General features: G+C 27.9%; 13 protein-coding genes across 13 annotated transcripts, besides 28 other annotated features; 5 read left to right on the forward strand and 8 right to left on the reverse strand.

Annotated features, from left to right (window-relative positions):
- Window positions 1-85: 85 nt before the first annotated feature.
- Window positions 86-1,565, reverse strand: CMU_034180 (Flap endonuclease 1, putative; the record flags this gene model as incomplete). Its single annotated transcript, XM_002141345.1, has 2 exons — window positions 86-1,441; window positions 1,503-1,565. 2 exons carry the CDS (start codon window positions 1,563-1,565, stop codon window positions 86-88), a joined length of 1,419 nt encoding a protein of 472 aa, XP_002141381.1.
- Window positions 1,564-1,588: a sequence feature (AT_rich).
- Window positions 1,589-1,763: 175 nt separating this feature from the next.
- Window positions 1,764-1,789: a sequence feature (AT_rich).
- Window positions 1,790-1,866: 77 nt separating this feature from the next.
- On the reverse strand, window positions 1,867-2,567 carry CMU_034190 (uncharacterized protein; the record flags this gene model as incomplete). Its single annotated transcript, XM_002141346.1, has 2 exons — window positions 1,867-2,339; window positions 2,417-2,567. The coding sequence occupies 2 exons, from the start codon at window positions 2,565-2,567 to the stop codon at window positions 1,867-1,869; spliced, it is 624 nt and encodes a 207-aa protein (XP_002141382.1).
- Window positions 2,341-2,361: a sequence feature (AT_rich).
- Window positions 2,568-2,707: 140 nt separating the features above from the next.
- Window positions 2,708-2,767: a sequence feature (AT_rich).
- A 146-nt stretch (window positions 2,768-2,913) lies between these two features.
- Window positions 2,914-2,979: a sequence feature (AT_rich).
- Window positions 2,980-3,033: 54 nt separating this feature from the next.
- On the reverse strand, window positions 3,034-3,913 carry CMU_034200 (AhpC/TSA family protein; the record flags this gene model as incomplete). Its single annotated transcript, XM_002141347.1, has 3 exons — window positions 3,034-3,206; window positions 3,312-3,740; window positions 3,862-3,913. 3 exons carry the CDS (start codon window positions 3,911-3,913, stop codon window positions 3,034-3,036), a joined length of 654 nt encoding a protein of 217 aa, XP_002141383.1.
- Window positions 3,750-3,805: a sequence feature (AT_rich).
- Window positions 3,914-4,413: 500 nt separating the features above from the next.
- Window positions 4,414-4,498: a sequence feature (AT_rich).
- Window positions 4,499-4,623: 125 nt separating this feature from the next.
- Window positions 4,624-4,662: a sequence feature (AT_rich).
- A 101-nt stretch (window positions 4,663-4,763) lies between these two features.
- Window positions 4,764-4,812: a sequence feature (AT_rich).
- A 110-nt stretch (window positions 4,813-4,922) lies between these two features.
- Window positions 4,923-4,954: a sequence feature (AT_rich).
- Window positions 4,955-5,059: 105 nt separating this feature from the next.
- Window positions 5,060-5,307: a sequence feature (AT_rich).
- Window positions 5,308-6,846: 1,539 nt separating this feature from the next.
- Window positions 6,847-6,917: a sequence feature (AT_rich).
- Window positions 6,918-7,104: 187 nt separating this feature from the next.
- CMU_034210 (Surp module domain-containing protein) lies at window positions 7,105-8,808 on the forward strand (the record flags this gene model as incomplete). The annotated part of the gene is made up of 1 exon (XM_002141348.1): window positions 7,105-8,808. The coding sequence occupies one exon, from the start codon at window positions 7,105-7,107 to the stop codon at window positions 8,806-8,808; it is 1,704 nt and encodes a 567-aa protein (XP_002141384.1).
- An 18-nt stretch (window positions 8,809-8,826) lies between these two features.
- Window positions 8,827-8,850: a sequence feature (AT_rich).
- Window positions 8,851-9,467: 617 nt separating this feature from the next.
- Window positions 9,468-9,557: a microsatellite.
- Window positions 9,558-10,099: 542 nt separating this feature from the next.
- Window positions 10,100-10,147: a sequence feature (AT_rich).
- Window positions 10,148-10,213: 66 nt separating this feature from the next.
- Window positions 10,214-10,262: a sequence feature (AT_rich).
- A 14-nt stretch (window positions 10,263-10,276) lies between these two features.
- Window positions 10,277-12,553, reverse strand: CMU_034220 (uncharacterized protein; the record flags this gene model as incomplete). Its single annotated transcript, XM_002141349.1, has 1 exon — window positions 10,277-12,553. The coding sequence occupies one exon, from the start codon at window positions 12,551-12,553 to the stop codon at window positions 10,277-10,279; it is 2,277 nt and encodes a 758-aa protein (XP_002141385.1).
- A 232-nt stretch (window positions 12,554-12,785) lies between these two features.
- Window positions 12,786-14,053, reverse strand: CMU_034230 (uncharacterized protein; the record flags this gene model as incomplete). Its single annotated transcript, XM_002141350.1, has 2 exons — window positions 12,786-12,925; window positions 13,012-14,053. 2 exons carry the CDS (start codon window positions 14,051-14,053, stop codon window positions 12,786-12,788), a joined length of 1,182 nt encoding a protein of 393 aa, XP_002141386.1.
- Window positions 14,054-14,117: 64 nt separating this feature from the next.
- On the reverse strand, window positions 14,118-14,781 carry CMU_034240 (uncharacterized protein; the record flags this gene model as incomplete). Its single annotated transcript, XM_002141351.1, has 2 exons — window positions 14,118-14,630; window positions 14,686-14,781. The coding sequence occupies 2 exons, from the start codon at window positions 14,779-14,781 to the stop codon at window positions 14,118-14,120; spliced, it is 609 nt and encodes a 202-aa protein (XP_002141387.1).
- Window positions 14,385-14,414: a sequence feature (AT_rich).
- Window positions 14,632-14,653: a sequence feature (AT_rich).
- Window positions 14,782-15,154: 373 nt separating the features above from the next.
- Window positions 15,155-15,177: a sequence feature (AT_rich).
- A 124-nt stretch (window positions 15,178-15,301) lies between these two features.
- Window positions 15,302-15,336: a sequence feature (AT_rich).
- A 31-nt stretch (window positions 15,337-15,367) lies between these two features.
- Window positions 15,368-15,389: a microsatellite.
- Window positions 15,390-15,442: 53 nt separating this feature from the next.
- Window positions 15,443-15,487: a sequence feature (AT_rich).
- A 219-nt stretch (window positions 15,488-15,706) lies between these two features.
- Window positions 15,707-15,738: a sequence feature (AT_rich).
- Window positions 15,739-15,985: 247 nt separating this feature from the next.
- On the forward strand, window positions 15,986-16,567 carry CMU_034250 (guanylate kinase family protein; the record flags this gene model as incomplete). The annotated part of the gene is made up of 1 exon (XM_002141352.1): window positions 15,986-16,567. The coding sequence occupies one exon, from the start codon at window positions 15,986-15,988 to the stop codon at window positions 16,565-16,567; it is 582 nt and encodes a 193-aa protein (XP_002141388.1).
- Window positions 16,563-16,615: a sequence feature (AT_rich).
- Window positions 16,616-16,842: 227 nt separating this feature from the next.
- Window positions 16,843-16,863: a sequence feature (AT_rich).
- A 38-nt stretch (window positions 16,864-16,901) lies between these two features.
- CMU_034260 (uncharacterized protein) lies at window positions 16,902-17,423 on the forward strand (the record flags this gene model as incomplete). Its single annotated transcript, XM_002141353.1, has 1 exon — window positions 16,902-17,423. One exon carries the CDS (start codon window positions 16,902-16,904, stop codon window positions 17,421-17,423), a length of 522 nt encoding a protein of 173 aa, XP_002141389.1.
- Window positions 17,424-17,718: 295 nt separating this feature from the next.
- Window positions 17,719-20,388, reverse strand: CMU_034270 (uncharacterized protein; the record flags this gene model as incomplete). The annotated part of the gene is made up of 8 exons (XM_002141354.1): window positions 17,719-17,940; window positions 18,000-18,911; window positions 18,978-19,171; window positions 19,227-19,367; window positions 19,428-19,545; window positions 19,608-19,781; window positions 19,886-20,214; window positions 20,346-20,388. The coding sequence occupies 8 exons, from the start codon at window positions 20,386-20,388 to the stop codon at window positions 17,719-17,721; spliced, it is 2,133 nt and encodes a 710-aa protein (XP_002141390.1).
- Window positions 17,974-17,994: a sequence feature (AT_rich).
- Window positions 18,913-18,972: a sequence feature (AT_rich).
- Window positions 19,384-19,412: a sequence feature (AT_rich).
- Window positions 20,389-20,621: 233 nt separating the features above from the next.
- On the forward strand, window positions 20,622-23,075 carry CMU_034280 (uncharacterized protein; the record flags this gene model as incomplete). Its single annotated transcript, XM_002141355.1, has 1 exon — window positions 20,622-23,075. The coding sequence occupies one exon, from the start codon at window positions 20,622-20,624 to the stop codon at window positions 23,073-23,075; it is 2,454 nt and encodes an 817-aa protein (XP_002141391.1).
- A 100-nt stretch (window positions 23,076-23,175) lies between these two features.
- Window positions 23,176-24,801, reverse strand: CMU_034290 (uncharacterized protein; the record flags this gene model as incomplete). Its single annotated transcript, XM_002141356.1, has 1 exon — window positions 23,176-24,801. One exon carries the CDS (start codon window positions 24,799-24,801, stop codon window positions 23,176-23,178), a length of 1,626 nt encoding a protein of 541 aa, XP_002141392.1.
- Window positions 24,802-25,983: 1,182 nt separating this feature from the next.
- On the forward strand, window positions 25,984-26,649 carry CMU_034300 (40S ribosomal protein S3, putative; the record flags this gene model as incomplete). Its single annotated transcript, XM_002141357.1, has 1 exon — window positions 25,984-26,649. One exon carries the CDS (start codon window positions 25,984-25,986, stop codon window positions 26,647-26,649), a length of 666 nt encoding a protein of 221 aa, XP_002141393.1.
- Between the last annotated feature and the right edge of the window lie 23 nt (window positions 26,650-26,672).

Genomic DNA, 26,672 nt, shown 5'->3' on the forward strand with positions numbered 1-26,672 from the left:
ATCATTCAATTTATTTCTCTATTTTTAAAATGTTAGATGGCTTCCAAGCGACTCCCAATGGCTAAAATAGATATTTTTACTTGCCCTACTCATCATAATTAACTCGATTTATACGTCTCTTCTTAATACTTAGAACTTTAGCTTTATTGTCTATAATTGGGGTATTTTCAGCGGTAGAATTGCACTGAAGTTTTTCATTATAATCAAATTCCTTTTTAGAATTGAGCTTATCTTCCTGAATTATTTTATTTCTCCGTTCAAAATCAAGTTTGTCCTCTTTAGTTTCTATAATTTTAGTTTTAATCTCTCCCCACTCACTTACTGAATCTTTTCGTGTATCTTTATTGATATTTGATATAGTTTCTTTTACTTCTTGCACTTTAGTTATCTCTTTCTCTTTATTCTTATTTTCAGAGGTCTTCTTAGGAGTTAAAGTAAAAAATGAATCCAAGCTTGTTTGAGCTGTCTTCCCTTTGGACTTCTTAATCCGTGTACAATAATTTGCTACTCTTACCTCACTAAAATTCTGTTGTTTAATTAACCATTCACTTAGACCCTCTAAATTGGGATTTGTCCATTTAAGCTTATCCCTAAACTCTTTAGCTTTTATAACATTTGGATTTGTAAATAATTCCCGCACCTTAATATAATCAAAACTCATTGGTAAGGGATGCTTATTTTTATCTAATTCATTTATTATTGTTTCAATATCCTTGTGTTTCTTGAGTAACTTATATGCTGTTAAAGCTCCTATACCTCTTATAGTCCCACAATAGTCACATCCACATAAGATACACAAATCAACAAATTGTTGCATTGATAGACCCAGATCACTTAAAACAGTACTAAGTTTTATAACCTGTAAGCTATTTTTACTATTTCCTTTAGAATCAGAAAATTTCCCATCAGAAAAATTTAAGTGTCTTATCACTAATGGGGTTCCAAAAGTCAATGAATCTGCGTCCTCTGTAGCAACACCATATACTAACCCTTCTTTACATAATTCTGCACATTGTGCTTCTGCTTCAGAAGTAGCCTCAATCACTGGTATCCCTAATAATTTCAACATATATTTAACATCATCACTTTGTTCCTTAGTTATCTTTATTGTTCTTATTAATTGTTTCCTTATTGTTTCTGTGTCTCCCTCTTCTTGAGCTTTTTCTAGTTCCTGTTGAGCTTTTTCTCGTCGCTCCTTACGTTTCATCAGCTCCTCCATCTTTAATTCTGGTGGTTCTCCATCAAATACAAATACTGGCTTTATACCTGCCTCTAATAGTCGTATTGTTCTTGATAGCATACCACTAATATGGCTTGTAGATTCCCCTGCTTCATTAGTTAAATTCCCCCATTGACTACCTTCTCTAATTGCTGCTAGAAATTGATACATCCACATACTAGCATCTATTGCTATAATACGACCTATTAAACTATCAATAGACTGGGGAAATTTATAAACAAATACTTAAAAGTGGTACAATCAATAAAATTTATGTACTTACTTGTTGTTGTATACTCTTTGGAGCATTATCAACCAAAAACCTTGCCAACCCTTTAATTCCCATATTATTTAATTTTATATAAATTTCTATCTACTTAGGAATTACAATCTTAATCTTTTAAGGTTAACATAGAGTTAACAGCTAGTAGTTTCTAATAATACAATCCACACAGACCGCCACCCATTAAGTAACGCCTCAACATTCATTGGTGAATTTAAACTTAGTAGAAAAAAAGCTAAATATACTGCAATATTAAAGATCTATTATAAATTAAAATATATAAAATTCATCCTAGTTTAAAAAAAGTAAGTTATTGATAAGTAATATTCACTCATATCTAAATTCAAATCTAATAGGGACATATTTAAATAAATTTTTGTCTCTTAAAAAAGCGTTTAAGATAAATGAGATAACATCCTGTTGTCATTATACTTAGGACTATCTGTAAAACTGAAAAAAGAGTAATTCTTGAGTTCATAGACAAAGTGTTGTAAAGAAATTCATCTTGTTGATGATGCTCATATTCACTTTCTGCTAATAAGATATTTATTCTTCTTGTTATCCTCTGAATTGTTAAATCAACATTATCTAGTTGATCTCTATCTGCTATTAAACTAATATCTATATTTTCAATTATACCTTCCTTTATAATAGACATTTCCCACCTTATTAATTCTGTACTGAACCAATTAGAAGATTCACATCTAATACATATTTTGTGTTCTCCATCATTTTGAGTCATATATGCTGCCTTTCCATCTGATTCTTTACTATCAACTGGTTTACTATATACTTCATGATTATCTGGATCTTTAAATACAATAGCACATTGTACCCCTATAAAAAATTTTAATATAAACAGTATTGCAATAAAAAGGAATATTAACAAAACAATACTTGTATTAAAATCTTACCTATATTATTTTTACTATTATAATTAACTGTTATAGGGGTATTATTTGGTGTATTTTCTTCAAAACACTTCTCAGTACCCTCAGAAACATAAAAGTATACTCCATTAACTTGTATAATAATATAAGTTAGAAGGAAACTGATGAATATCATTAGGTTCAAATTTATAATACTTAACATTGTGTAATTCAATATTATATTGTACTACACCATTTGTAATATTAAACAACTTATTGGATTTACCCCTATGTAGACCGCTAATCCTAAGAGTAATAATATATAGTGGAATATACAATATATTAATACAATTTAATTTTTAAAAAAAGTAGATAAATTAAAATAATTCTATATTAGGTCACTTTTAATATTTTTAGTCTAATAGTGTATTTAAGATTAAAGATTAGGAAATTTAATATTGCAAAATATTGGCTCCAGTAGCTTTATTACATGTCTCTTCAACTTGTGCAATTACAAGATTTAGTTAGTTTACAAATAGTAGTAAAAATTTATATATAGCATTTATAGTATATTATTCATTAATCATATTTTTGTAAATATTTATTAAGATTTTCTTTCTAAAAAGAAAGTGAAGAGAAAAAAGAAAAAAGGTTACTTAGCATTAGGTATATAGACGACTTACCTGAGCTATAAAGGCAGGCTTACCTATTTGCCACCCTTCTGGGCATACTTCACCATATTTTTGATGATGACGAATAGCATCAATAAGCCTAATAACCTCTTCTACATTTCTTCCAATAGGTAAATCGTTAATAATTGTAGATCTAACTATACCTGAGATAATATATCATATTACGTTGCATTATATATTAAATATTGACATTGACTTGTTTTATACAAAAATCCAATAGTTCGTCATTTTCACTATTAATCACATACCATTATTATCAATGATAAATATTCCTCTTAAACTAATAGAATTCTTGAAAAGTACACCATAACGTTTAGAAATTGTCTTATCAATATCAGATATTAATGGAAAAGAAATATTTCCAATACCCCCCTGAGAAGGCTTGATATTTCTCCATGCTAAATGGCTATATTCAGAGTCTACAGAAATACCTAATACTTGTGTATTTCTTTCTTCAAATTTTTGTGAGGCTCTACTAAAAGAAATAATTTCAGTTGGGCATACAAATGTAAAGTTTAGTGGATAAAATAAAAGGCACACAAATTTTCCATTCTGTTTATTTTTGATAAGTTTCTCATTACTAAGAGATTCTTTATTTACTTGATTATTGTCAAAGTATGAAGAAAGAGTGACTTCCTTTATATCATTATTGGGCATAACACACTTCGCAGTAAAGTCTAATGAACAAAAAAAAAATTATATAAATAAGTTAAAATCACATTTATTTTAAACAAAAAAAAAAGAGGTTATATAAATTGTTACTTAAAAAGTGCAACTTTGTGTTATATAGTTACTTACCTGGAGCAGCCCTTCCAATTATTGAACATATATATCTCCTAAATGGCAACATATTTATTATATTAACTGATCTAGAACTCTTTATAAATTTATTTAGTGTATGCATTTTTTTTTTCTTGTAAAAGGTAGTTCCTATGATGAAGAACCTAAGATACAATGTGTGCTAGTATAAAGCGCTGAGAGTATATTCAGATACTCTAAAAATACATCCCTTTTAAAAGTTTTAACTATTTTATATTAGTCTAATAGTAAATAAATAAAAATGGTCGTGAAATTTAATCCAGGTCCATTTCCAACATTAGTTAATACAGATGATTTCGCAACTGTATCTATTATTTTATCTATTATTTGTAAGTTAATAAAAAGTCAATACATTTTTAATAGTTTTAATAACTTTTTTTTCCAGCTTTATTTGTTATTGCATTCTTTATTGTTTGTGAATTTCAATACTCTAAAAAAAGATCCATTTTAGATGAGATATTACTATCACTAACTGGATCTATTCTTTTAGGTGTGGGTATTACATTTACTATATTATCTTTTGGTCTTTACTTTTAAAAATCTATAGTTTTTAATTTAACTAATAAAAGTTAAAGATAAATCTTAATATAATAAAATTAACTATTAGTAATATTTACTAGAGATCACATTTATTTATTAGCGATTTTTAATTTAAATTTATTCCTTGAGTTATAATAAGTTGAACCTTACATAAATTATACTAAAAAAAAGTGTTTGTAAATCAATTTTGTTTTTACTCTCTAAATATATAAAATAATTCATTTTATTTATTTATTTTTTGTTTACTATTTTCTACTTTAGATAATATATATAATGTTTTATGTCTCCTATATTTAAATTCTATGTATCCATACTTCTCTAATTCTTAACATTTAGATTAGTAAATATTTATTAAAATTTGTAATATAAATATTGAAATCTTATATATTTGTAATATGAAACCTTAATAATCCCTAGATTAAATTTTATTACTATTATTACTACTATTACATAAGCTTAAAAACTATATTGACCAATATTGAAAATCTTCAATAACTTAGAAATAATATAAAGTATTTAATTAATATATAAAGACAAATTAGTATTTTATTTTGTAATATCTAAGTTTGTTTGTGATGTTTATGAATATCTAAATATTAATATATAGTTGATATATCACTAATTTTAACTTCCTCCGAATATTTAATTTAAATTATAAGTTATTTTATTTTTTAAGTTTGTTGAATATATGATCAATATAAATATTTTATATAATTAAATTTTTTTTTATTGAAAGCTTTTTTATAAAATCATTTGCACATTTTTATATTGTATTTTGTATTAGTAATATAGGATTATTTATATTAAGATAAAAACTCTTAAATTTTAAATACTTATATTATGAATATATATATACTTAATAAGTTCAAAAATATTCATAAATATCTATAGAAAATAAGAAACAGATTAATCTAAAAATATGAATAAAGTTACCTGCAGTATGCAATTATGACTTTGAAGATTAAAGAATTTAGTGAGGGAACCTTGCGCCTTTAGCAGTTTTGTAACAAGTACGCCGTCTTCATTACACATTAACTTATAAAGACGACATAAAAACCTTACTTGGCACGCCTCGGGAGTAATTAATTACTACCGATATCCTAAACCGAGTCTTTACTTATTTCCAGGGTCTTTTGGCTTGTTTCACTCTGGTATCGCTTATTATTATGTAACTCAATGTCGAGTTCTTAGTTTTAAGTGGTAAATCAAACAAGAAGCAGCCATGTCAAGTATGATATTAGATATTTCCAATGCTGGTTGCTTAATAACCTGCCAATAAATGGTTAGGTTAAGGTTCGCCCTCAACCAGTGAGTCGTATCTTATGATACGTTTTTTTTAATAAACCAATATATCTTTACCCTGAATATAATACAAACTAGTTTATTTCTTTAATTAAATCTTTAGATATTATATTTCTAAGTATATTCTTTACTTAATAAGACATTTAGATGTGGTTTCTTTAATACTATGGAATATATTACAATTTAAGAATGGATATATGGTAATGATCTGTAAGGTGTTTTGCTGCAAATTTGATAGAAGTGACTTTCACAAGTGTGTGGAAGAGCTCCGGTACATTCTGGTTCATGGTATTCAGGTGACAGTATGACTATAAATGTAGAATTAATTAAATAATATTAGAACTGTTACTTTAATATTATAATCGATGTTATTAGGTAGAAAATCATCACATGATATCTCTATTGCCTCATACAACTCGGATAAGAAAACAAAGAGATAATATAGAGATTCTGATTATCTCTTTTGTTGGATATTTTTATTCACTTAAGACTGCAGCTTATACTATTAAGCAATTAGATCCCCCGAAAATATAAGTGGAAATGTAATATTAACTTTATCTATTGAATACTTACAGATAAGTTTTTTTTTTCCTAAAATCCCGATTTATCTTATTAGATCCATATTATCAATTATTTTTTGATTATTATTCTTTACTTAAAGAAAGTGTTGATAGTTATGGAATACCTTTAGGTCCACTTATGTTAGATAATTATACCATTGCAGATTTGAGACATTCTGTCAAATTTTACAATCTTAAAATTGAATGAAAAAAGTGAACATTCAATTGAAATAATTCTCCCTTTAATAGAGTTTTTAACTGTGAAGTGTTCTAAAGTTAAAATCATACCTATTTTTATTGGTCACTTAAATTCTGATCTTACTAACTACTGTAAGCTTTACATAATGTAAATTTGAGAAAGATTGCAATATATTTATTTGTTTCTTTTAGCACAATTATTAAAATCCTTTATTATTGACAATAATACTATATTCATTCATAGTTTCTTCTAATCTCTGCTACTGGGAAAAGAGATTTAGTTATTATATAAGATCTCAAGATGAGCTAACTCCAATAGAAGTTGTTCAAAATTTGGATTGTAAAGGAATTGAATTGTTATACCAAAATAATATAGAATTCAATTCTTAAATATAATTATATAATAAATTTTTTTATAAAAGATTTATTATATTTGTTCTTTTAAGTGCAGACTTCCCACACTACTTGTTTGTAATAATATGAACTATTATAGAAAAACAAAAAAAAAGGGAATTTTAAGTACTCATATGCGATACGTAATTTTGGCGCCAATTATGTGCTATTTGTTATTAGGAATAGGTCCCTAAATCTAAACTTGGATGAAGCTAGTCCTTGGGGAGTGATGTCGAATAATGATAATTATCCTACCTATGAGGATATTAGCAGTAGTTCTATAGGTTTGATTTATCCACCACCTGAGCTAAGAGCAATCATTGATAAAACGGCTCAATTCGTAGCTAAAAATGGATCAGAATTTGAATCACGTATATTGAGTGAACAGAATAATTCTAGGTTTGCATTTTTGTTACAAGGTAATCCCTATAATGCTTATTACTGCAAGAGAGTGGAGAGCTTCAGAAGTGGAACAGATCATGGAGATTTTGGACCTATAGTACCCCAAGCAATAATAGATATGAAGAAAAGAGAAGAGGAGAAACAAAGACAAAAAAAAGAAATATTGATGCTAACATCTTATGAAAGTGATTTAGGCTATATAAATGGGGATGTTGAAGAACCTAAAGAACCACGACCTAACAAATATACAGTTGAAAGTCCTATTATATCATCAGTAGATAATATTATTATCAAAGTAACAGCTATGTTTGTTGCAAGGAATGGAAGACAATTTTTATTAGGTCTGACCCAAAGAGAAGCTAATAATCAACAATTTGACTTTTTAAAGCCGGGCCATGCATTGTTTAGTTATTTTGCAGACTTAGTTGAGGCATATTCACTTTGCCTCATACCAAAGAAAGATTTTGTTCAAGAGTTGAAGGAAGACTCTAAAAATTTACAAAGTATACTAAAAAGATGTTATGATAGGTATAGATGGGATTATAAGAGAGATTATGAAGAAAGAAAAAAAGCAAAGGTTTTAGAGGAAGAAAGACAACAAATTGCAGAAATTAACTGGCACGAATTTATAGTAGTTGAGTCTGTAGATTTTGAGAAGGAGATAATGAGAGAAGAACAAGGAAAGGATGACTTATCAAAACTACCTCCCCCAATAGATTTTTCAAATTTGGATAAGATTATTATCCTCCAACCTTTAAGTGAATTATCTGAAACTTCACGTAGTGAACTTCTCCAGATATATGATGTAGAACCCCAAATAGTAGTAATTGAAGAAAAACCAGAAGAAAGTGAATCTCAAGAAGAAATAGGCTCTAATAATAAAGATTATTACAAATTAGAAGATAAAACAAAGGAAGATATTGTTGTACCAGATATATCTAATATCAAGATAATTAAAGATTATGTAAGGAAACCGAAGAGACGAGGGTTCTTTTCAGATCCCAACAAAGATTTATCTAATACTAAAAGTCAACCTTTATACCCTTGTCCTATTACAGGCCAGATGATTCCAGCTAGTGAAATGTCTAATCACCTTAGAATTCTTCTTTTAGACCCAAAATGGAAACAACAAAAGGATAATCTTCTTAAAAGAGCCCAACAGGAATCTGCTTTTACTGCATCTAGTGATATTGAATCAAACTTGGCATCATTTATAGCTAAGCGTCCTGATATATTTGGACCTCTACAAAATACTGCAAAAAATGATCATCAATCTAATCTACCATTGTTTAATGAATATCCAACAGGAAATATACCGCAACCTTTATTAAATGGTCCAAATATATCTTCATTTCCAACTCAGTCCATTTCATTATTACCAGTTGTTATGCCGGTTGTAATTCCTCAACAAGGTACACCTTTAAATTACACTCCAATGCCTGTTCAAGCTCCTAAGTTTATTTATTCTAATTATCAGCAAAGTAAAGAACCTCCAGTATCAAAGAAATATAAAACTGAAGAGCAAAATTAATACCAAAGTGAGTAAGAGATTATAATAAATATTTATATATAAGAGAGTCATTTCATAGATTAAAGTATCTCGAGTATTAGAGATATATTTAGTAAATACAATTAGCACTTTTAAAGTTAGGATATATTTTTAAGGAACCAACTATACATTTAAGATATTATATATAATGAAGTATAGAAGTACTTGATGTAATTAGCAAATATTTCTACATATTAACTAATAAAATATAGTTTATACTAGGAGTAACTTATTAGTAATGAAGATAAAACAGATCAAGAATATGGTGAAGACAATAAATCCCTCAATATATTTGAATTTGACTACTTTGTTTCTTTGAGATCTTCTATAAAAATTTAGGTTTATTGAAGTAAGGAATACCCTAATGTAAATTTTCACTATATATCTTAAAAAGTTATTTCTAACCTCCATTTATTTATCTGAAATTAAATATAAAGATGAAATATCTTCAAATATATTTTTATTGAATAAAATGTGAATTACACATCAATAATCAGTATAGTATTAAGTGGTTGGATCTGAATTATTTATTCGTGAAATAAATGAGTAAAATCTACAAATATAACAGAAATAGTTATCAGTCCACAAAAATCAACTTGTTTTTAGTTATATACTACTTTAAAGTCTTATTCTGAAAGCCTTAATGATACTACAGAATAATATGACATACAGATAATAGATTCAATTTAATAAAATATTATTAATATAATAAAATGTTAATTTAACAAAATCCTAGATTTTAAAAGTTCACTTATAATATTTTAACTAAAAGAACAAAAATTAAAATAGAATCTCTAGCTATAACAAAATTATTAAATATACTCTATCATAATTTATTAAATTGTTTCAAAATTATAGGTATACCAGAGTATATTTGTGTATTCCCTAATTAGACATTTAAGAGTTTTAAGGATTATCTTAATTAACTCATAATTTAAAGGAATATTTATCTGATATTTATAAAAATAATCCATTTTACAACTATGAAATTAACACGTGCATTATAGGTATTTTTTTAATATATTTCTCATAATAATTAGAATACTTACTGAATTATAATTATGATTCAGTAAACTAAACTATTTTTCTAAAAAAAGTAGATTCTTTTAAATAGTTATGCAAGCAATACCTATAATGTTTAATAATTCTATTATATTATCAAGCCAATAAATACTAATATTTCATTTCTGAGTTTTCTCTCAAAATTTGTTAATGAACTTCATTATTTAAACCCAAAATTTTAAAGTTATATAAAATGAAATTGAAAGCATACAAATTAATATAAAATATTTTTGTATAGATAATAAATATAATAAAATAAGGGTATAATATCTGACAAAATAAAGAAGTAAAATTTCATTCATTAACATGCTGCAAATATTTGGACATAATTATCTTAAATATTAATATAATGAATGTATTATGTTTTAATTTTTGGGAACTTATGTATCTAAGTTGATATATTACGAACAATAAGTTCTTGTAACTCGCTAATAAATGTGTCAGTAAATTCATCACCTACTACATTACTAATGCTATTCATAAGAACAGTACGGAGTGATACATCACTAGTAGATTTTTGTAGAACACATAAAACTACTGGTTCCGAATCACGTAGAGCTTCTGGTAGTAACTTTAAGGGCTTCTTTATACTGCCATCTGTAGGATTCTTGTCGACAAGATAGTGTGTAAAAGATGTTACCAAAAGTTTAGTAAGTATTTTGAGATTCTCTGTTTGTTTTGACAAATTTGATATTGAATTATAGAGCAAAGCGCAAATAACTACACCAGGGGATGTAGCCAACAACTCTTCTATATAATATGGTGTATAGTAAGTAATTAAAGCCAGAACACTTGGAATTAAAGTCGACTCTCTAAATATATTGGGTTGATGTATCCTATTAGAAAGCAAGGCAGTAGTTTCCAAAATCTTAGTTCCTAATTTAGCTTTAGTAAGTAAATCAGAAAGAATACTCTTCCTTATTTCACCATCTTCCATTACATCATCGAGTGTTGAATTATTTTTAAGCCAATTTGATATTGCTTCAGTAGTATTACCAGTATAGTTTATAGTTTGGTAAGGTGATAATAGGTCTTGGCCATGCTTATATCTAAATACTCTTGGCACTAAGGCTATTAATGGGGGTAGAACCACAGTAGATGCTCTAAAGATGCTTATTATCATGTCATTACTAGCAATAATTGATTCCAACAAGTTTGTTAAATATGTATCAGTTAGATGGGGCATATGAAATAATCTCAAAAGAAAGTTTCGTCCCTTCCTTGATGAAAGAATCTTTCGCATTAGCCAACGACGAGATTCAAGAGACGCTATTTGACCCTCAAATACTCCATCTGTAGTTTCAGAATATATACTATTTGATAAGTTAGGAAATGCATTCGAATCTCTATAACCTACTAAGTTGGTTTTCTTTATACCAAATATAAGTTGAAAGATAGCACTAATTGTATCTCGCAATTCTTGATCCAATCTAAGTCTTGCTTGTACATGTCCAGGTGGACAGTTTTCAATTTCATTGTCAATATATCTAATATCTTGCAACAAATCATTTGCTGTTTCTATAATTGAGTTAACAAGAGGTCCTGGCATATAAATTGGGGGTATCTCTTTTTTAGATATGGGCCCATCCTGAGTATCAAAAGCAGAGCCATATAAAACATCACAAACTAATTTATATAATGTAGCATATTGATTATAGCTGCAGATCCTTAAATTTTCACTTCCTTCATGAGAATTATTTGTTTCATCATATAGTTCATTATTCTCAGACTCTTTAGATATATTCTGAACACGAATAAGCTCTCTTGCTCCACGAATACTGGAGTATGATGTCTTACCAAATTTTTTCATCTTCCCAACATTCAAATCTGTTAGAGCTGTATCACTAACATCTAATGAATCCCTCAATATATCTAAACCGGTATCATCTATGATGGTACCAGATATATTACCTTCACCTTTAATATTCTTTTTTGCATTATGCTTACGAGCTAATAATCTATGGTTCCATTTGGAAGAATATGATTGTATTTCAGGTCTTTCGGCCATTTGTTGTAGCTGTATCCTCAAAATTAAATCAAAATCTCTTGATGTCATCAAGTTATTATGATTCAATAAATCTAGTTTATCTTTAGGAAAACTCCAATTAGGAGGATTTTCCAATTTTCCCTGAATGATATACCTTATATGATCCTTAGTTAAAGGAGCAATATATTTTGTAAATGGAATTTGAGGTAATGTAGTATCACTTTCTACACTTTCAATATTATCTTTCCTATTGCCTCTATATCCTTTAAATGAATTCCGATTATCTATACGTCCCTTACAATTATTATTATTATGACGATCTCTTCGGTGAGATAGTCTATCGGAAATAGGCTGCTTGCCATAAGAATTTGATACAGTTAAATCCTGAATTTCCCCTTCATATACACAAGGTCCTAAATGTACTTCATTTATTTTCAGTTGATCTTGCATAGATTTTTCTAGCTCCTCTAAAGTTAAAAGCTTGGTATTACCAGAGTTCTTGCTTTCATTTGCAGTTTTACAAGCTTTATACCTGCATTCTTTATCTTCCAAATGTTCAAGAGTTATTGAAGGTACCCAATCATCACCAATATTGTCAACATCGAATGTTTCGTCATTAAAACGATCGTCGTCTAATAATTCATCAGAGTCCATACTCACGTCTGTATATTCCTGCATATCACTAGAAATTCAAAAACTCGAGCCTGAACTATATATAATTATTATAAGGGATATAAAAGAAATGACTAAGAAAAGTTTTCCCAAATTCTTCAATTCTATAGTTTCTTTCTGCTCTACTCGCGTCACTAGACTTTTTGCAATTCTTAAGAGTTACCACTTTATGCGGCAATATTTACCGCTATTTGTTTATAAGGTCTTAGTACTTAATGGATCTAGATACCACGCTAAGTTATACAGAATATAATTGTAATTCCTTTTTGTTCAGTGCATTATCAGATGATGATACTTTAATTGATAATATTGCAGCCTCTTTTAGGAATGGGTGGTTTGCATCTGTTATGTTTATACACTGGAGAAGTAGTGGGATACCTATAAATATTAAATAGTATATTATCATATTATCTCCAAAAGAAGTCATAAAATTTTGGTTTATTAAAAAAAATAGATGAACTTACCTCCCAATTTTCTTAATAAATTCTGATTCCTAGTGCAGTTTTCACAAGTAATAGTAATTATATGAACTAAAGACTCCAAGGAGACATTAGCACTAATATTTATCCAACATTGTTCTCCTTTGTTTCTATTCTCATCATTTCTTAAACTTAGTATTAATTTGCGAATTTGTAACATTTTGTTTAAAGTTAAAACACACTGTTCAAGAAAAAGCTTTTTCATATTATAATTATCAGGGATATATATAAAAAGACTTCTTGTCAAAAAAAGCCACTTAGAAAAATGATGAGATTCACTATTCTCAAAAATTAAATCGAAATTTTTACTATCAATTATTTTGTTGATATATTGGATAATTTGTGATGCTCCTAGTAAAATTTCTTGTTGAATTACATCTAAAACATTCTTTGATTTCATCATACAAACAGACATATTATTTTCATCAGCCTTATTATTTGTAAACACAGTCTCTAAATTTGCCTCTAATTCTTCCCATATAGCTAAAAGTAATATTTGGAGATCATATAAAGACAATGATATACATAGCAATATATTTTGAAGTCTTCTAAGTTCTGGAGTAAGAGATATATTAGATATATCATTTTGTCCAGAGTTTTCTAAATTTAATTGAATATAAGGATTTAAGAGAGTTAAATAAACCAAAAAAATATCACAATTATCTGATAAATACTCTTCTATTTCCAAATGATATAATTTGCAAAATATATCTGGTTTTAGACAAAATAAACGTCTAAAAAAAAGCATAATCCATTCAGAAGATTTATCAGTACTATTAAATTGCATATTTTCATTATATAAAGAAAGTGAAATATATAAGAAGCAGTTGAATACTTCTTCATTCTCTATCATTTTGTACCAAAAATCCTGATTTTGCTTATTTAAAACATATAAAAGATGAAAACCAGAGCCTACAGTAATATTCTTGCACTCATATTTATTTTCAAAAATATAGGATCTCCAGATAATTTCCAATAAACAAATATTTAACAATCCAAAAGGGTAAATATTTTTAAAGATATACATCTAAACATATCAATTAGATAGGGTAATTATAAATAATATGAAATTACATTAATGAAAAAAAAACCTATATACTTACATGATATATATCAGTATTTTCAATACATAGATTTGCCAATAATTGAAATATTACCGAAGGAAGCAATAAAATATCATTAATGCAGTCAATTGTCAATTCTGATTTAATATATTCCTTCTTCTTTAACATTATTTTGTATGTTACAAAAATTAAAAAATTATGTGTCTTTTCTTTATTTACTAAAGATTCTACCCGTTTATCATTATTTTTATTGACCTCGGTTATGCCTTCAATTTCTAGTTTTGTAGATGTTCCATTTATATTAAATAATAATGATTTAATTATCTGAGAAGTCCCTAATATTACCCTTTTATCTTTAGATATAGATGAAACATTCCTCAGAAGTTTTAAAGAGACACATAATATACCTAAAATGTTACATAGCTCATCTAGTTCCAGCTCATTCTTACATATAATATTGATAATATTACTGCAAAACGTTGATATTAAAGAAATGTGTTCACTCAAATAAGATAATATAATCTTATCATTAACAGAAATCTATAAATTATAATTATTATATAGTTTTTACTTATGAAAATGTGGATTAACTAACCTTGACAAGTTCTGAAATACTTGTATACAGATATATCACTTCAGAAATAGATAGATGTCGCTTTATTTCTTCTAATATTTTATCTATAGTATCCATTTACCTTGGTTTACTAGATTATCTATTTGTATTATTTGTAATAGTATTATAAGTAGTAAATCAAGGTATCAGGACTTTGGCAGATCTGAAAATATTGCGCCCCTTAATACAAGATACTGGTGATAATAATCAAGTATGTACATTTTATTATTAAAGTGGAAATTTTAAATAATACAAATAACTTAAGTTCCATAACTCAATTTCATATAGAATCCTCTGATAATTTAATAGATTGAATTGAAAAAAACTAGTATTGGAATATCTCATTATTATTCTAGTATTATTTCAATACTTAACTATTAGATTAGCTATATAGACATTTGTATTTTTAAATATAAAGGTTTGATTGCAAAACAATTATTCTTTTCAAATGAATTATTATATTTTATTATTTTTCTAATACAATAGGACAAATTAGAATTATATTCCATTGAAGTTTCAAAGACTAAATAGTGATATAAGTGTTATATTAAATTCTTTAGTGTTATTTGTACATGTTAAAAAGTTACATTAAAGATTCTATATAAATTTTATTCTAATATCTTTATTTAATAAGTTTCTTTGCATCTTAGTATATTTAAAAGGAAAATAAATAAATAAATAAATAAGAAATAGCATATAGTAAATTAAATTTTTTACTAATTCTTAACAGATACTTCACAAATTTATAGAATATATGATATTTTAAATAAATAATCAAAATTTTCTACAAAATTTAAACTTCTCCTAGTTTTAAAGGTAATAAAGTATATCTAATATATTAAGCTATTTTAAACTATAAGATATAGATCATATGATCTAGATAAACTACTTTTTTACTATGTCATTTTAGTAAACTAAAATATACAGAAATTAAAATATTTCAATCATTATTCATGCCACGCTACATAAAAATCACGCTCTTATTACTAAATATGAACATTTCATAATATATTTATTAAAAATATGAATTATATAGTAGGAATACCAAAATTTAAAGGATTTTAGTAATATTAATCTTATATATCATGGAATAGTTTAATTATTGTCATTATCTTTTACTATATTATTTCATAAACATGTAGCAATTACTTCAAAGGCATGACAATTAGCGCCTAGCAAATTTTCTCAGTTTTCACACTATAAGTAGACAAAGGATATTTTAGATTATAAATCTTCACTTTTTATTCCTTGTTTTGTGTTCCTAAATTATTATTCTAGGTAGATGAATAAAACTTTATTAGTAGTATGTGGAGCTAGTGGAGTCGGTAAAAGTACTCTGATTGAATATTTGATTAAAAGATATCCCAACAAATTTAAGTTTTCTATTTCCTATACAACTAGAAAACCTAGGGGCCATGAAATAAATGGTATTGAATATTATTTTTGTAGCAAAGAAGAAATGGAGCAAATGATATTACAGGGTCAATTAATTGAACATGCAAATGTCTATGGTAATATTTATGGCACATCAATAACTACAATAGAAAATATTGTCAATGAAGGAAAATATTGTATACTAGATATTGATTTACAAGGGTTAAGACAAATACAAAGCTCTTCATATTCTAATAAAGCAAATTACATTGGAATTTTACCTCCATCCTATGAGGCCCTAGAAGCAAGACTTATAGAAAGGAAAACAGATGATGAAGAATCCATTAAGAAAAGACTAAATAATTCTATTGCTGAAATAGAAGGTATAAAAAATACTCCAGGAATTAATTTAGTCATTAATGATGACCTTAAAACTGCATGTATAGACTTTGTAAATATTGTCAAGTATTTTTGGGAAGATCTTGATTAATAATTTATAATATTTTTGTAAAAAAGAAAAAAGATGTTTATTAAATATCCAAATATTACGTTTATATATTTTAGGAATAATCCCTTTGATATTTCATTAAGTAATTCTTATTTCATTATTTATCAATCGTTTCACACGATCTCCATAGCACCACGTGCACAATATAGTATCAGTATATTAGCGCTATGAGTTTATAATAATAAAATATTAGTAGTTTCAAAAATATTTAACACTGAGTGTTTAGCTAGTTTTTACTAGAATAATATTTGAACTTGTATTATTATTAAATTTAATATCTGGAAAGTTTAATACTTTATTTTTATAAAAGTGGGTAATGAAGGTATCGAATATATTAATAATAATACTTTGCATCTTACCCTATCTTAACTGTAAATTAAATATTGGGACTCTGGAAATGAATGATACAACTAGTTTTTGGGATAATTCATTGATATTAAAGATATATTATAACACTCGAAATCAAATAATAACATTATCTGATAAGATAACTAGAAAAATAAACTCAAATGAGATAAAACAAGATTATTTTGAAGTTAAAGTAGTAAATAGTAAGGGTGATGAAATAATGATGAATATTTCACAAAAAGTATATAGTATTTTATTTCCTGAATTTATTCCTCGCAAGAACCCAAATACATTTTTGAACCCAAAAGAGGATATACTTTTTAACTCTTCTAATTTCACAATGGGAATATTTAATAAAGATTTTTCAAAGAAGTGTATGCTAAGAAATAAAACAAACAGAATAATTCATTCTAATAATAATTCATCTAATCTTGACATGGGACAAATTATTTTAATAAATAGTGTAATAACAAATGATTTAAATAACTAAAAAAGATCTATATCAAATAGGTACCTATTTACTTATTTTTGATTTATATTGTATATAAAAGCGGAATCTTAGGCTAATATAACAATTTAAGTTATTTCTTAGATATTAGATTATTTTATACTCAATAATACAAAAGGGTATGTATGAATAGTGGAACTTTGGTACTAACAAGGCTAAAAAAGTTATTAAAAATTTTGGATATAAACATGTTTCGGTGTTTATAATTATATATTTGTTTATCTTTATCTTTGATTATCTACTTAAGATAACTTCTGTTATTTATATAAACTAGAATTTATTTAGATGTTTGATTAAATTCACTTTTTAATCTTGTATCAATATGAGTCATTGCAACAGTATGTGGTCTTTCAAGTCTACTATCAGTTTCTTTTTGATTCTCATCTAATATAAACTTTTTATTTTTTCTCTCTATATTTAGAGATTCTGGGACATTTTTGAGTTGAGCTGTTATTGCATTACCTCTATTTATAATTGACCTCATATGCCTTAGTTTTTTCTAAAATATATAAAAACTTATTGCAGTGAACCCATAATTTTATTATTTTTAAAACTTACCTCCCGAATTTCATCATCTGTTTTTTTCATTATTAAAGGTAGTATTTCCTTTTCTCTTTTTATTAGAAGTTGAGCCTCGTCTTCTGATATAACAACACGTCCTTTTTGCTTAGGTACTGTACTTGGAACCTCTAACTTAGGAGGTAGTAAAAGAGGAGTAGTTGGTAATTTTTCAAGCTTAATTTTTCGACGATTAAACTTGTCATATTCATCTTGGAGATCTTTTTCTTCTTGCATCATTTCCCATTCTTCAAACTCTTCGTCCGTTGCTTGCATTGGTGGTAGTCCTTTGCGTTTAGGATGCCTACGGACAAGTTTGGAATCTATATCATCTTTAACTTTAGCTTGATTATTTTCCAGAATTAGTAATTCTCTTCTCACGCTATCTATAGTTGATTCAAACTCTGATATACCCGGTATTACTCCAACTACTGAGTATCTATAAATATCATCAATGGGTATCCCTTCAATATTTGGTATATCATCAAAAGCCAGTTCAGGAAATAATTTTTTTGATATAGTGTAATCAAATAAATAAGAGGAAGATTTATCTGTCATCTCAGCTTCTTTATAAAGTTCATCTACTAAGGTGTTTTCTGCTTTTGGAATGACTTTAGTAATTTCTTTTTTAATATTAGTAATTACACCTGATACTGGATACATAATTAGTAATGGGTACTCTTCAACTATTGCATCATCAGATTCAATTAAGAGTCTTTTAACATCCTCATTCTTGGTGTCTATAATTTTTTTCTTCTTTCTTTTGCAAAAAATATTTTGAAATCTCTTTGAAGTTGCTCTCATAACTGAGAAGGGACGTCTCTTTGGACTTATGAGTACTGGATTCTGACTTCCAAATGTTGTGTGATCTTTAAACTCTTTATCCACAAAATATTCGAAATCCTTAGCAAGCTTAAAATATAAAATAAAACAAGATATTTATGAATTATGTAAATTTGAAATAAATAAAAAACTTACATGTAAATCTTCAGCCACATTTTCACGTGACTTAATTCCAGATATGACATCAAAATAAGGATATTTAACAAAAAAGTGTTCAAAAACTAGAGCAGATCCAAATTTTTTATTCTTCTTGTCAGCTTCCAATTCAGTTTTGTAATCATACTCACCAAAATCTCCCCAAAAATATTCCCCTACTAAATCTTCAAGGCCTAAAATTTCATATTAGAATTTTGAATATATGAAAAAGCATGTATAAATTCTTACCTTGAGGGGTAAAGCCGAGTGGCATATCATATGAGACCATGTCTTCATCAGCTAGTGGATCAGATAAAGGTCTTTTCATCCTAATTAATGGACCCCCAATATTCTCACGTAGTTGTTTTATTTCTTCACTTGTTTCAATAACTAAATTTAAAAGGTGTTTAAATATCTTATATTAAATAAATATATGTAAAATGAACTTACATTCTAACTCTTCCGACGCTTCTAAATCTTTCCTTTCTGGCATATCTTTAATATTAACTCTTCTAGGCTTAGTGATGAGTGCAGGTCTCTTTCTAATTAAATCTCCGGTTTCTGTGAACTGCAGTATCAAATTAAATATAAAGTTATTTCATTATATTTCATGAAGTTGCAAAAACTTACAGTTTTGTAAAGCTGTTGATCATCCAAAATTGCAATTTCATTATCATCATCTAATATTGAGTAATCTGCTTCAATTTCACGTTGAATATCTTCGTGCTCTTTTTTTCTCATATAATCTGCATCAATTCTTGCAAAGTATTCACTAGGAATATTTGCTTTATGCAAACTATCATCCTATAAAATTAAGACAAGTTCATAGTAAAAATTCTATCATAATCCGCTTAAAATTGTATCCTAATGAACTTAAATAAGACAATTTGCTGTGTTTAATCACTTACAATTTTTTCAGGGATCATGTTATAAGATTTTCTTGTTAATGGTATATTTTCTGCTTCTATGGGCATTACTAATTTCTGAGACCTAGTACTATTTTTTGATAGTAACTTTTTTGTATTTAATCTAGGTGTAGATTTGGTTCTAAGTTTGTTTAACTGACTTAATCTTTCAAATATATTATTTCTGGAACTAAAATTAAAATATTTTCTTTGTAGTAGACTAGGACTTAAATTCTCACTGAACTCATCATAATCTTGAACTGGATTTATTACAAAAGGTTCTAGATCTTCTTTTAATTTACTACTTTTAATATATCTCCCATTAGCTAGTACTATCACAGAAAATAGAAATTAATGGATTATCAACAGGAAAATAAGATTATACCAGGTTTTTGTAAAAAAATAAAGTTTTGGTTTTTTTTAATATGCACAAATTTGTACATACTATATCAAGATAACTTACCAAGAAGTATAGTGAGCAAAAAAATAAAAATACATAATTTCATTGTTAAGTCATATTTGGTATTTTATGAAACATGTTTGGTTATACTTTAGCAATGTAAACCTGAATCTAACAATACTAAAATACCCGCTTAAGCGGTTATTTTAGTTTAGTCAGCTTTTCTAGATTCTTTTCTAGGCACTATGAACTTTTAGAGATTATAAATTGATATTATATGCATTTAGTTTAGGATTGATGTGTAATCATAAAGCTATGTGGACTTAAATAAAGTGTAATATGGAGGGACAGTCAAAATATGATAAATTAAGAAAGAAGTACCAGGTATTAAAACAGCAAGTTGGAGTCTTGAAAGATGCACTAGAAAAAAGACAGTCAGAATTGAATTTACTACAAGTATCCCATAAAGATTTACAATCGAAACTTCAACAGAATCTAGAAGATCTAGATGTATATAAATATAAGGAAATAACATTACTCCGTGAAATAGAAGAATTAAGCCTCCAGATTGAACAATACAAACAAAGTGACTTTAGGAAAAATGACAGGGGAACTCCGTCGCAGCCCCTAACACGTATAAGTGGTGGTGGAATATTAACAGGATTCCTTCAATCAAATGGAACAGGAGGGATTAATACTCAAATAAAGGACAATATAGATAAACTGGAAAATAGAATTCAGTCACTAGAAGAAGAATTGGAATTGAAAATACAAGAAAATGAGGAATTACACATGAGGGAATTTGAAATTAAGAAGGAATATCAAAGCTTAGTAGAAAAAAGTGAGAATAAACAGGAGCTTTTAAATAAAGAAATTCAGGATCTTTATAATGAGAGAGAGGATCTAAAAAATCATTTGAACAATCTTAAGTGTAGAAATTCACAACTAAGTGATAATGAAAAGGATTATAAAGCAAAGATCGAATCAATTCAAGCTAGACTGAATGTATTTGAGGGAGTTCATGAGACTAAAGTAAAAACACTAAGGAGTTTTATTCATGATAATATGGATGAAATGTTTTCCGAATTCCAGACTTGGATACATAAAAGAAATTCTAGTTACTGTTTCAGAAAAGCAGTTCTAATTATATTTATTGAGAAAAATATAACTAAACTTATAAGTATTATTCAAGAGTGGAGGAAAGCTGTCTTGTTTTATGTAAAAAGTGAGAAAATTAACGAAATAAATACCAAGATACTTAATAGTATATTAACATCTTCTGAATCCGGTTTAAACTCTTTGATTAAGGGTTTTTGGTTTGATAAATGTACTGAATTTGTATGTTTTACTGATGAATATACATATCTAAAACTTACATGTTCAAGAGATTTTTTTTCGGCTAACCTTAGAGAAGCTTTTGATAATATACATAAAGCTCTCCGTTTACAGTGTTTGATATTTTCAAGTTTTAAAAAAAATACTGAGAAGCTTGAATCTTTTGAATATACGAAGTTTGAAGAGTTATTATATGTTATAAGAAAACTTATCTCAAACTTTAAAAGCCTCCACTGTTTAATTAACTTTGTATTCCATATTGGAGTTAACCCTGATTTATTAAGTTTGAACAGAGAGAATTCACTTTCAAATCTATACTTGAGACTTTTAGAGTGCCTAAATTTAAAAGAATTAGATGAAGAGTTTCCAGAAAATAAGAAATTATGTATAAACCTTATATTCAATATTTTGAAGACAGTAGATATATTACCTAGTGACATCTACATCGATGATTGTCCTGTGTTAGAAAGGATCTTGGAGATCTATAAACGAATACTTGAGATAGAAAAGAGACGTTTTAAAATCCATAAACGAGCTATTGAATATTTATTTAGGCATATAAGATACATAAGTGATTTATTTGAACAGTTGCAATCAGTTACAAACTGGTTTTGTAACAATTCTTCTGACAAATACTTTGTTCCTTTATTAAAAGATAGTCCGGAAAGCCAATCTAGCTTCCAAACAAATCTCTCCCAATATTTATTGTATATAAGTAAAGAAATTAATTCTAAAAAAGATATAGAACGTCTCTTTATAAATTTATATCAACCTTCTTCAGCTTTATGTTGTTCTGAAAAGATATTGAGCTCTTACCAAATCATTATGAGGGATTCTCAATCTCAGCTTTTAGATACTCTTGAATTAACCGAAAATAATATACTTAACCTCAATAAAACAGATGATAATTTGGAGACTGAAAAGAAACAAAGTGGTATAATTATTGATAATTTAAAAAGTGAATCTCAGGATCATATTGAAATCTTAAATGGTAATTTAGAAAATGAGAATTTAACCAAGTTAGATATGATTAAAAAATCAATTAAAATTGAAGAATATAATTCTGAAAATTCTGAAATTCATTGTAACTCTAAAGAAATGGAATTCAATAACTTAATTTCAATAGATCCTCATACTCAAGAAGTATGTGATTCACTACTCAAAGAGGCAAACGAAACACTGGAACAAACAGTGAAAAGATTGCAAATTCGAATTCAAGATCTTACAGATGATATTGATATTACTAGAAAATCATATGAACAACAAATTGCTACCCTAAGTCAACATACCTGTTCAATTTCTGATAGACTCATGCAGGCTGATGCTCTTATCGCATCATCTCATAATCAAGATATCCTGTGTGGTTCATGTGATACATGGTGTAAACTAGGTATTTTAATAGATGAAACCAAAGGTATATGTCCTAATTGCAGAATCAGAATATTAAGGACAAAATAAAATTCTTTATAAGTAATATAACTACTAATTAAAAAAGGAAGCAAATAACACTTCTTTAATACAGGCTTTATGTATAAAAAAAAATCGAATCAATAGCTTTCTAGATTTTTTCAAATAGCTTTTTAGTTTTAACTTGGTCATAAAGTGTAAACATATGTGAGATTCTACTCTGACATCTTTGTAAATATACCACAGCCTTTACTTGATCCTCTAAAATCTTTGAATTGCTCCATTTACCATCAACTTGACATATCTTTACACGGACTAAATTGAATGATTTGAATATAGCTACAGTATCAACAGGATATAGTCCAAAACATGATACTGTGGTTCTATAAGGAGAAGAAAACTGTGATGGGACTTTAGGATCTTTTGCTCCAGGTGGGAGGATACACAAATTTGAGTGTTCAGAACTTTGAAATAAATCAACCTCATGGCAAACATGATCTGCACGCCTATAATCTGGGTAGTACTCCTCAGCAGCTACAGACCAAAAAAATAATGTTTGCTGGGTTACCTGATCTTCTAATGAAGCTGACTCTTTAAGTAAAAAGGGACTTCCAATAAATGACAAAGAACGAAATTCTGTAACAGTAGTAGGAACAAAGCTTGATCTAAAAGGTATAAAAGGTTTTAATCTTGCAAATAGTAGCCTACTCACTCGTGTAAAATATCTATAAGTATTATTTCCCGAGTTCACATCTTGTTCATTTGTACCATTATAAGTAACTTTTATCAAATAACATGTTGCATCATCTCTAAACTCAATAACAAAAAATATTCCGTAATTTCTAATGTTTTCAATCATTCTGGAAGTTTCTAAATTTGAAGAGTTAATTGTTAATGAGTCATAGACCTTTTTATAATGGCTAGTAACCCAAGCTCTTAGTCTTAAATGTGCAATTTCTGGTATATCAGGGCTATAATTTGGATATGAGGTAAAAATGAAACCATCTTTAACTTCATCAAATTTAACTTGAAGTGCCATATAGTCATATCCTATTGCTAAAAATGTCATAGCTGGTAAACCATCAGGTCTATTCTTGGCAATCACAGCGTTACTTGGTTTACTATGCGCTAAGAGCTCACTTTGAATTATCCCACGAGAAGCACCTTCTAATTCTGAATTATAAACGGGATTTATTATATTTGGGAGTGCAATCTCCTTAAATTTATTCATATATGAAGCTTTCCATTCTTTGTGGCTCAGCTCCTCATTGGTAGATTTCCATGATTTTAAAAATCGCAAAAAAGAATCCGAAATTTTAGAACATTCTTTCTCTGACAGTATAGATAATGTATCTTTACTAAAAGAACTAGATAAACTACTCTTATCTATTGTCTCTGAGGACTTAAGTGCCCAGTCAAAAGTATTCTTTTCAACCAAATGACTGTTGTTGTCTTCATTTATACTTATATCAACATGATCCAATTGAAATTGATCCAAATTATCTTTTGATACTTTACCTGTTCCTCTAATTTTAATTAGCTCAGGATTTGAAACAACCCTAAAAAATAAGTCAAAGGGATTTTTAGTTTCGTTTCTTTTATTATCTAGTGCACTCTTTATATTACTGGGTAGCTTTATATTGGTATCACCAACCCCAAAATCCCCTTTATCTTGGTAAAGTAATCCTGAAGTCTGAGTAGATACTAGAAGTGGTAAAGAACATAAAGCTTGGAGCACTAGAAGAACCAAAATTGGAGATAGATATACAAAGTTCATTATGACATTATACAAGCTTCGAGGTAGATTTTAGAGGATCAAAAGCCTCTATATTAATCAAACTAAATGAACAAAACCAATATATCAGTCCTGCAGAATTGCCTTATTTATAGAAAGATTCTTTGGGATTCTTAGCAAACTAGTTTCTCTCTTGCATAAAGCTAAAATCTGGTGGGCGGGAAAATCATACAACATGTACACTAAGTGCAGATAAACAGTCACTTTTTTCCCTATATAGATAAAATGACAGTTTATACTAGGAAATATCCGTTAATAAGAGTATAAGTATGGAGTCTTTGAAATTTAAAATCTGGACACTTCCTAAGTATATAGTTCCTTCCAATTCCTTAAGATAGAGCTTAAAAGGAGCCTCTTTATAACAGAGTAAATAAAACTACATATCAGACATAGAATATGTAACACTTAGTTCTAATATAGAGGGGTAGTCTATTAAATAGATCAGTTTTTTAATTCATCAACTAAAGTGGTCAATACTTCTGGAGAAGGGATAATTGCACACAATTAGGTATATTTCAAAGAATAATTAGAAATCCATACACACATCGGGAATTCCCCAGTAGTCCTAAGGAAATAACCATTATTGAAATCAAATTCAAGTAAAAAAGAAAGATTCAAGGATTTAAAATTAAATATTGTGTAGTATAGATTCTGTAATCTAAAGTCTGAGTAGTGATCCCCTCAAAAAACAAATTCAATTGGAATCAGAATGTCGACTTATTTGGTTTATAACTTACTTTATTATATTTCATAGTTCTAAGATAAACACCACATTTCTTTTGTTTATAGAGGTGTGAATAATATACTTCTGACATATAAACCGCCAATATTTTATTGCTGTATAGTAATACTCCGCGTTACTGGTATTTTGAGACGGCGTCTTGAGTCTCAATAGGAACTTGGCCTACTAATTAAATATATATTAGGGAATTATGGAGGTACTAAGTAATTGTGATAACACACGAAAGATTATTTGGGAATATTTATTGAAGGTATTTTGTCTCGTAAGCGGTTTAAAGAGCATGGCTAGCCGCTTTTTATAAATACTCGTCTTGTCACAATAGGTACCAAAAGAATCAAGGTAATCTTTAAAGGCTGTGAAGTAAGGAATTAGTTTGAATTTCTTTCCATCTCAGTTATATATACTGTAAGTTAGTAGTAAATATGGCTCCTCAAGTTATTTCAAAAAAACGAAAGTTTGTAAATGATGGTGTATTTGAGGCAGAATTAAATGAGTTTTTGTCTTGTACTTTGGCTGAAGATGGTTATGCTGGTGTCGAGGTCAGAGTGACTCCAATACGCACAGAGATTATTATTCGTGCTACTCGCACACGTGAAGTATTAGGTGTCAAGGGAAGAAGGATTAGAGAGCTGACTTCTTTAGTTCAGAAACGTTTCAATTTTCCAGCTGGAAGTGTAGAACTATTTGCAGAACGCATTGAAAATAGAGGTCTATGTGCAATGGCACAAGCTGAATCTTTGCGTTATAAGCTATTAAAAGGTGTAGCTGTTCGCCGTGCATGCTATGGTGTCTTACGTCATGTCATGGAGTCTGGTGCAAAAGGTTGTGAGGTTATTGTTTCTGGTAAATTACGTGCTCAGAGAGCAAAAAGTATGAAGTTCCGCGATGGTTATATGATTGCAACAGGTCAACCATTTAGGGATTATGTAGACAAAGCTGTTCGTAATGTTCTTATGAAGCAGGGTGTACTAGGAGTTCAAGTCAAAATTATGCTTCCATATGATCCAGAAGGTAAAGTAGGTCCAAGTAACCCATTACCTGATGCTATTATGGTTAGAGAACCGAAGGAATTCCCCATTGCTCAATAACTTATCATTTATGTAGTAATTCT

The sequence above is a fragment of the Cryptosporidium muris genome, genomic scaffold (genome assembly GCF_000006515.1).
Source record: "Cryptosporidium muris RN66 scf_1106632373451 genomic scaffold, whole genome shotgun sequence".
Classification (NCBI taxonomy): domain Eukaryota; phylum Apicomplexa; class Conoidasida; order Eucoccidiorida; family Cryptosporidiidae; genus Cryptosporidium; species Cryptosporidium muris.